An 8,520-nucleotide genomic window follows, 5' to 3' on the forward strand; every position below is an offset into this window, starting at 1 on the left:
ATATTTTCTATATATATTATTATATGTAATTATTAATTAAGAATATTAATATATATACTGTATAATTATATTTATATTAAGCAATTAATATAAATCAACAAGAATCAATTAATTATATAATAATAAAAGTAATATAGTGTATATATATATATATATATATATATATATATATATATATAAATCATATATATAATTAATTATTATTCCTAATTCATAATTACATATAATAATATACACAGAAAATATATATTATATATACTTTAAATTACATGGTAATAATAAAAAATAACAATTAATTAATTATTGTTAATTTCTATTAATTACTTCATGTAAATATTATAATTAATTATTATAACATGATGATGATAATAATCGTACTATATAATGTAATAGTATGATTAATTAAATATAATACAATTATTATATGATAATAGTAATATAGAATGTTATTATTACCCTAAGGGTGCTGTGTGGCACTGCAAAGACGTGCAGGTTTGTACGTGAATTGTCCTGTGCAACTTGTCCCTGGTGCCAGCATGTGGGGATCGCGGGTCAGTACGGACACGATGGGCCGAATGGCCCCAATGACTCATTATGACAGAGAAATGCGCAGGCGCCGAGCCGGCAGGATTCTTTGGTGCAGACGGCGCGAGTGCGCAGGCGTGAACCCGGTGTAAATCACGTGTTGCGGGGCGAGCAACCAGCTGGTGGGGCGGAGGGACCTCGATGCGCAGGCGCGGGCCGGTGGAATCACGTGTGTTACGGGACCGGTCGCCCGAGTGTGCAGGCGCCCAAACGGTGAAATCACGTGTCGGGGGTTGGGTGGGACGCGTGCGCATGCGCATGCGCGCGGGAGGGAGGTTGCTGGGATCACGTGTCTGGGGGGTTGGCGGGACAAGTACGCAGGCGCGGTGTTGCTGGGATCACGTGTAGGGGGGGGGGTTGGTGAGGCGAGAGCGCAGGCGCGGTGTTGCTGGGATCACGTGTAGGGGGGAGGGGGTTGGTGAGGCGAGAGCGCAGGCGCGGGGTTGCTGGGGAGGTCACGTGTAGGGGGGGTGTTGGTGCGGTCAGTGCGCAGCTGCTGCTCTCCCGGCGAGCGGTCGGTCGGTCGGTCGGTTGATCGGGCGGGGGGTGTGAGGGAGGGAGAGGGAGGTGCGGGTCGGGCCAGGCCTGGCCGCGGGGGCGATGCTCGGGCCCGGACACAGGCCGCGGGGCACCGGCTACGTGGAGCAATACCTGGACAGTGTGGAGGCGCTGCCCCTCGACCTACAGCGCAGCGTGTCCCGCCTCCGGGAGATCGACACCCGATACCGCGGTGAGAGGGGGGCCCGGGTGGGGCGGGCAGAGGAGGTGAGGGAGAGGGGGGTGGGACAGGGATCCGGAGGGTGGGGTGTGTTGTAGATGTGTTTGTGGGGAGGAGGAGGTGGTGAGGAGGGGTCTGGTTGAGGGGGGTGGTTATATGTAGGAGATGTGGGCGGGTTGGGTTGGAAGTGGGAAGGGATTGTTGCATTGGGGGGGTTGTGGTATGTGTCAGAGGGGAGGGAGAGGAAGGGAGTAGGGAGTAGGGTGGAAGTGCAGGGGAGGGGGTGGTGTTGCATTTGGTGGTAGACTTGGGGTGGAAGAGGGAGGTTGAGGGGAAGAGGGAGGGAGATGTGTTGGAAGCGAGGGCGGATGGCGAAGAGGAAAGGGTTGTCTTGGAGGGATGGGGTGTGTGTTAGAGGGGGTGGTGGAGGGGGAGTACATCTCTATCCACTTTTTTGCACCAGTTTATAGTGTTAAAATATATTTAATATGCCATTCGTGCTTTTTTCTAGAGAAAAATAAATAGTTTGATTGTTTGACATGTATATTTTGCATTCTGGTCATATACAGCACAGAAACAGGCCCTTCAGTGTAACTTGCCCATGCTGACCTCGAAGCCCCCATCTTGCTTACATTTGGCCCATTTCCCCCTCGAGCTTTCCTATCATTAGTTAGAAACTAATCAGAAAACATGTAATCTGACCAATTGGCAGTTCATTAGCCGAATCTCCACCAATGGGAAAACATTTCACTATATTTCATGTTTAAGAAAGAACTGCAGATGCTGGAAAAATCGAAGGTAGAGGCAGCACGAAATGTCACCTATTCCTTCGCTCAATAGATGCTGCCTCATCTGCTGAGTTTCTCCAGCATTTTGTCTACCTTCACTATATTTTATAGTATTTTACATTTTATAGAGACTATACAGAGTCTCTTGCCCAGAGTAGGGGAATCGAGGACCAGAGGACATAGGTTCAAGGTGAAGGGGAAAAGATTTAATAGGAATCTGAGGGGTAACATTTTCCACACAAAGTGTGGTAGGTGTATGGACAAACTGCCACAGGAGGTAGTTGAGGCTGGGACTATCCCAACGTTTAAGAAACAGTTAGACAGGTACCTGGATAGGGCAGGTTTGGGGGGGATATGGGCCAAACGTGGCAGGTGGGACTAGTGTAGCTGGGACATGTTGGCTGGTGTGGGAAAGTTGGACCGAAGGCCCTGTTTCCACACTGTATCACTATGACTCTATTTTGATAGACACGGCAATCATAGACTAAACTATAAAAAAGTGTTTAATCGCTGGCATTGCTACTGGTACCTGCTCAGCCTTCAGAGCTCAAGCTGAGTTACACAGGTTAATTGCGAGTTGAAAGTTAGGAATATTCCTGATTCCAGAAATGAGTGGGTTAGCATATGATGAGCGTTTGGCAGCACTGGGCCTGTACTTGTTGGAGTTTAGAAGGTTAAAGGGGGGGACCTCATTGAAAACGTACCAAATAATGAAAGGCAGAGATAGAGTGGATGTGCAGAGGATGTTTCCACTGGGTGGGAGAGTCTAGGACCAGAGGTCATAGCCTCAGAATTAAAGGGCGCTCGTGTAGGAAGGAACTGCAGATGCTGGTTTAAATCGAAGGTAGACACAAAATGCTGGAGTAACTCAGCGGGACAGGCAGCATCTCTGGAGAGTAGGAATGGGTGAAGTTTCGGGTCGAGAACTGTCCTGCTCTTTGGGGAGGAGCTTCTTGGGTGATTAATCTGTGGAACTCCTTGCCACAGAGGCAGAGATAGACACATTCTTGATTAGAACGGGTGTCAAGGGTTATGGGGAGAAGGCAGGAAAATGGGATTAGAGGGCAGGGATCAGCCACAATTGAATTGTTTAAGAAGGAACTGCAGATGCTGGAAATTCAAAGGTGGACAAAAGTGCTGGAGAAACTCAGCGGGTGCAGCAGCATCTATGGAGCGAGGGAAATAGGCAACGTTTCGGGCCGAAACCCTTCTTCAGACTGATGTGGGGGGGCGGGGAGAAGAAAGGAGAAAGGAAGAGGAGTAGCCCGAGGGCTGAGGGAGAGCACTTCAACTCTCCCTCCCATTCCGAATCTGACCTTTCTGTCCTGGGCCTCCTCCATGGCCAGAGTGAGCACCACCGGAAATTGGAGGAGCAGCACCTCGTATTCCACTTGGGCAGTTTGCACCCTAGCGGCATAAACATTTCCCCTTTCTCCTGCTCCAATTTCCGGTAGCCCTTGCTTTCTCCTCCCCATCTCAGCTCTCCCTCAGCCCTTGGGCTCCTCTTCCTTTCTCCTTTCTTCTCCCGCCCCCCCCCCCCCACCACCCAACATCAGTCTGAAGAAGGGTTTCAGCCCGAAACGTTGCCTATTTCCTTCGCTCCGTAGGTGTTGCTGCACCTGCTGAGTTTCTCCAGCACTTTTGTCTAGCCACAATTGAATGGCAGAGTAGACTCGTTGGGCCGAATGGCCTCATTAGACTATAACTTATGAAGATGTAACATATGGCATTGTTTCAATGAGGTGGTAATTAGTAACATTGAAGTAGTTGAGATTGGGGAAGATTCTGGGCGGCACAGTGGTGCAGCTGGTAGAGCCGCTGCCTTGTAGCGCCAGAGATCCGGGTTTCATCCTGACCTCGGGTGCTTTGTGGGGTTTGCCCGTTCTCCCTGTGACCACATGGGTTTCCTCCATGTTCCTCCCTGTTTCCTCCCACATCCCAAAGTCATGCTGGCTCGTAGGCTAATCGTCCCTCTGTTAAAATTGTTATTGGTGTGCAGGGAGTGGATGAGAAAGTGGGATATCATAGACTGGGTGATCGATGGTCAGCATCCTGACGTGGGATTAAATGTTGTGGCTCTTTAAGATGCTGGTCAGGCCGCATTTGGCGTATTGTGAGCAATTTTGGGCACCATATCTGAGGAAGGATGTGCTGGCCTTGAGAGGGTGCAGAGGAGGTTTAGAAGAATGATCCCAGGGATGAGTAGGTTAACATATGATGAGCGTTTGACGGCACTGGGCCTGTACTCACTGGAGTTTAGAAGGAGGGGGACTTCATTGAAACCGAATAGTGAAAGGCTTGGATAGAATGGATGTGGAGAGGATGTTTCCATTAGTGGGAGAGTCTAGGACTAGAGGTCACAGCCTCAGAATTAAAGGATGTTCCTTTAAGAAGGAGATGAGGAGGAATTTCTTTCGTCAGGGTGGTGAATCTCTGGAATTCATCGCCACAGACGGCTGTGGAGGCCAAGTCAGTGGACATTTTTTAATGCAGGGATAGACAGATAGATTCTTGATTAGTATGGGTGTCAGAGGTAATGGGGTTAGGAGGGAAAGATAGATGAGCCATGATTGAATGGTGGAGTAGACTTGATGGGCCGAATGGCCTAATTCTGCCCTCATCACTTCTGACTCGCTGGGCCTGTTTCCACGTTGCATCTTTAAGCCAAACACTGGCTGGAATGGCACCAAGCACTGGAAACATTTGTAACTTTTTTTAGTAAAAATCAAAGTGATGGAGTAACTGTAAAAACTGTTGCCCAGAGAAGGAGAATCGAGAACAGAGGATATCGGTTTACAGTGAGGTTGAAAAGATTTAATGAGAACCTGAGGGGGGGGGGGGAACATTTTTACACAAAGGGTGGTGCAACCAACTGCCAGAGAAGGTAGTTGAGGCAGGTACTATTGTAACGTTTAAGAAACATATAGACAGGTACATGGATAGGCCAGGTTTGGAGGGATATGGGCCAAGCGCAGGCAGGTGGGACATGTTGGTCAGTGTGGCCAAGTTGGGCCAAAGGGCCTGCTTCCACGCTGTATGGAACAGCGGATACAGTAAATGAGGGAGGAGGTGCAAGTGAACCTTTTTCAATATCTTCCCATCTCCACCCCATTCTGCTTTCTGCAGAGACTGTTCCCTCTGCAACTCCCTGGTTAACTCATCTCTTCCCACCCAAACCACCCCCTCCCCAGGTACTTTCCCCTGCACCCGCAGGAGGTGCAACACCTCTCCCTATTCCCCCCCCCCCCCCCCCCCCCTCGACTCTGTCCAAGGACCCCAACAGTCTTTTCATGTGAGGCAGAGGTTCACTTGCACCTCCTCCAACCTCATCTACTGTATCCGCTGTTCCAGGTGCGGCGAGACCGAGTGCAGGCTCAGCGATCGTAGGCTCGGCGATAGTTTTGCTGAACACCTCTGCTCAGTCTGTCTAAACCTATCTGATCTCCCGGTTGCTCAGCACCTTAACTCCCCCTCCCATTCCCACACTGATCTTTCTGTCCTGGCCCTCCTCCACTGTCAGAGTGAGGCCCAGCGCAAATTGGAGGAACTGCGCCTCATATTTCGCTTCGGTAGTTTACACCCCAGCGGTATGACCTGGAGTATTGTGTGCAGTTTTGGTCCCATAATTTGAGGTAGGACATTCTTGCTATTGAGGGAGTGCAGCGTAGGTTTACAAGGTTAATTTCCGGGATGGCGGGACTGTCATGCTGAGAGAATGGAGCGGCTGGGCTTGTACACTCTGGAATTTAGAAGGATGAGAGGGTATCTTATTGAAACATATAAGATTGTTAAGGGTTTGGACACGCTATAGAGGCAGGAAACATGTTCCTGATGTTGGGGGAGTCCAGAACCAGGGGCCACAGTTTAAGGAGAAGGGGTAAGCCATTTAGAACGGAGACGAGGAAATACTTTTTCACACAGAGAGTTGTGAGTCTGTGGAATTCTCTGCCTCAGTGGGCGGTGGAGGCCGGTTCTCTGGATACTTTCAAGAGAGAGCTAGATAGGGCTCTTAAAGATAGCGGAGTCAGGGGATATGGGGAGAAGGCAGGAACGGGACTGATTGTGGATGATCACCATGATCACATTGAATGGCGGTGCTCGCTTGAAGGGCCGAATGGCCTCCTCCTGCACCTATTGTCTGTTGACATTGACTTCTCTAACTTCAACATCATGCTTTCCCTCTCTCTCTCTCTCTCTCTCTCTCTCCATCCCCTCCATTCCCAGTTCTCCGCCCAGTCTGACTGTCTCCGACTATATTTTAACTCTGTTTGCTTTGTTCTCCCAACTAACAATGATCTACTCTACATTTTCCTTGATCTCTTTTCCCTTTTTCCTGTTTTCACACCTCACACTTCCTTATCTACACACTTCCTTATCTCTGTACCGCCCACTCCCCTGACATCAGTTTGAAGAAGTGTCTCGACCAGAAACGCCACCCATTCCTTCTCTCCAGAGATTCTGCCTGTCCCGCGTAGTTACTCCAGCATTTTGTGTCTATCTTCGAACTAATCATTTAACCTGGTTAAGAGCGAAGTGAAACGTTTTGTAATGTTTAAACCAATGTCGGGCCCTGGGGAAAGTTGCCGAACAGAGAGATCCAGGGATCCAAGTACATAGTTCCTTGAAGGTCACAGTTATGAAGTGTTGTGAAGGGGGCGTGTGGCATGTTTGTCTTCATCAGATGGGCGATAAAATACAAGATATGGGATGGCACGGTGGTGTAGCGGTAGAGTTGCTGCCTTGCAGCGCCAGAGATCCGGGTTCCATCCCATCTGCAGTTGTACAGAGCCCCAGTGAGACCACACCTGTATTGTGTGCACTTTTGGTCCCCTAATTTGAGGAAGGACATTCTTGCTATTGAGGGAGTGCAGCGTAGGTTTACTAAGGTTAATTCCTGGGATGTCGGGACTGTCATATGCTGAGAGAATGGAGCAGCTGGGCTTGTACACTCTGGAGTTTAGAAGGATGAGCGGGTATCTCATTGAAACATATAAGATTGTAAGGGCTTGGACACGCTAGAGGCAGGAAACATGTTCCCGATGTTGGGGGAGTCCAGAACCAGGGGCCCCAGTTTAAGAATAAGGAGTAAGCCATTTAGAAAGGAGACGAGGAAACACTTTTTCACACAGAGAGTGGTGAGTCTGTGGAATTCTCCGCCTCAGAGGATGGTGGAGGCATGTTCTCTGAATGCTTTCAAGAGAGAGCTAGATAGGGCTCTTAAAAATAGCGGAGTCGGGGGATATGGGGAGAAGGCCGGAATGGGGTACTGATTGGGGATGATCAGCCATGATCACATTGAATGGTGGTGCTGTCTCGAAGGGCCGAATGCCTGCTCCTGCACCTATTGTCTATTGTCTATTGTTTTGGCGCCGTATCTCTAAAACTAAACGAAACCTCTTTATGTTCTTCTTGCAGAAGTTCTAAAGGAGCTGGATGATGCTTATGACAAATACAAGCAAGAGATGGATGTTGCTCAGAGGAAGCGGTTGCTACAGCATCTGCAGATGGCGTTAATCAACAGCCAGGAGCTGGGCGATGAGAAGATTCAGATTGTTACACAAATGAGTGAGCAGGTGGAGAACTGTGCCAAGCAGATGGACAGCCACTCGGATTGCTTCGAGGAGCCGAGCGAACACGACAAGCCCGTCGAGAAGCCCAAGGTGGTGGAGGCTCCCCAGGTGGAGCGGCCTTCCAGGCGCCCGCGCCGGCAGAAGAACAGCGAGAACCGCGAGCTTTGCCACCCGGGCAATGACACGGAGGAAGGGGACGAGCAGCCCAAGGAGAAGAAGTCCAAGTCGGCAAAGAAGAAGCGCTCCAAGGCCAGGCCCGAGCGGGAGATCTCCCCCATTGACTTTCCCATCGACCCCAACGAACCCACCTACTGCCTGTGCAACCAGGTCTCCTACGGGGAAATGATCGGCTGCGACAACGAGGAGTGCCCCATCGAGTGGTTTCACTTCTCTTGCGTGGGACTAACGTACAAGCCGAAGGGCAAGTGGTACTGTCCAAAATGCAGGGGCGACACTGAAAAGACAATGGACAAATGCATAGAAAAATCCAAAAAAGACAGGAGGTCAAGGTAGTGCTGGCCTCCGATTTTAACATTTTCATACCTGTATCATGTAAAAGCATATTGGCTTAAATTGTATGTGGAACTATGCAATTTTTACTGTAGTATTAAACATTGCGGAATTTTCACTAATGCATTTGGACTCATTCACAACATCTGTGCACAAAGGTGTAAGCCACCATCTGCAGGTTCCGTCTTGCACATTGTGTCTGCTCCACTGCCAAATCTCCTCATGGCACAGTATGTCTACTTTGAAGAATTTCTTTTTCAGTTTAGTTTAAAGATACGGCGTGGAAACAGGCACTTGGGCCCAGCAAGTCCACGCCGACCAGCGATCCCCACACATTAGTACTATCCTA

At 49.2% G+C, this 8,520-nt stretch overlaps 1 protein-coding gene across 1 annotated transcript; it reads left to right on the forward strand.

Moving 5' to 3' along the window:
- Window positions 1–1,110: 1,110 nt before the first annotated feature.
- Window positions 1,111–8,293, forward strand: ing2 (inhibitor of growth family member 2). Its single transcript, XM_033016922.1, has 2 exons — window positions 1,111–1,315; window positions 7,507–8,293. The coding sequence occupies exons 1-2, from the start codon at window positions 1,186–1,188 to the stop codon at window positions 8,172–8,174; spliced, it is 798 nt and encodes a 265-aa protein (XP_032872813.1). The 5' UTR covers window positions 1,111–1,185; the 3' UTR covers window positions 8,175–8,293.
- The last annotated feature ends 227 nt before the right edge of the window (window positions 8,294–8,520 follow it).

The sequence above is a fragment of the Amblyraja radiata genome, unplaced genomic scaffold (assembly GCF_010909765.2).
Source record: "Amblyraja radiata isolate CabotCenter1 unplaced genomic scaffold, sAmbRad1.1.pri scaffold_671_ctg1, whole genome shotgun sequence".
Classification (NCBI taxonomy): domain Eukaryota; kingdom Metazoa; phylum Chordata; class Chondrichthyes; order Rajiformes; family Rajidae; genus Amblyraja; species Amblyraja radiata.

Bases quoted from the DNA above. Each gene is read 5' to 3' on its own strand.
- ing2 (XM_033016922.1), top strand. From the start codon at position 1,186: ATGCTCGGGCCCGGACACAGGCCGCGGGGCACCGGCTACGTGGAGCAA. The intron at 1,316-7,506 runs GTGAGAGGGGGG...TTCTTCTTGCAG, and splicing joins GATCGACACCCGATACCGCG to AAGTTCTAAAGGAGCTGGAT.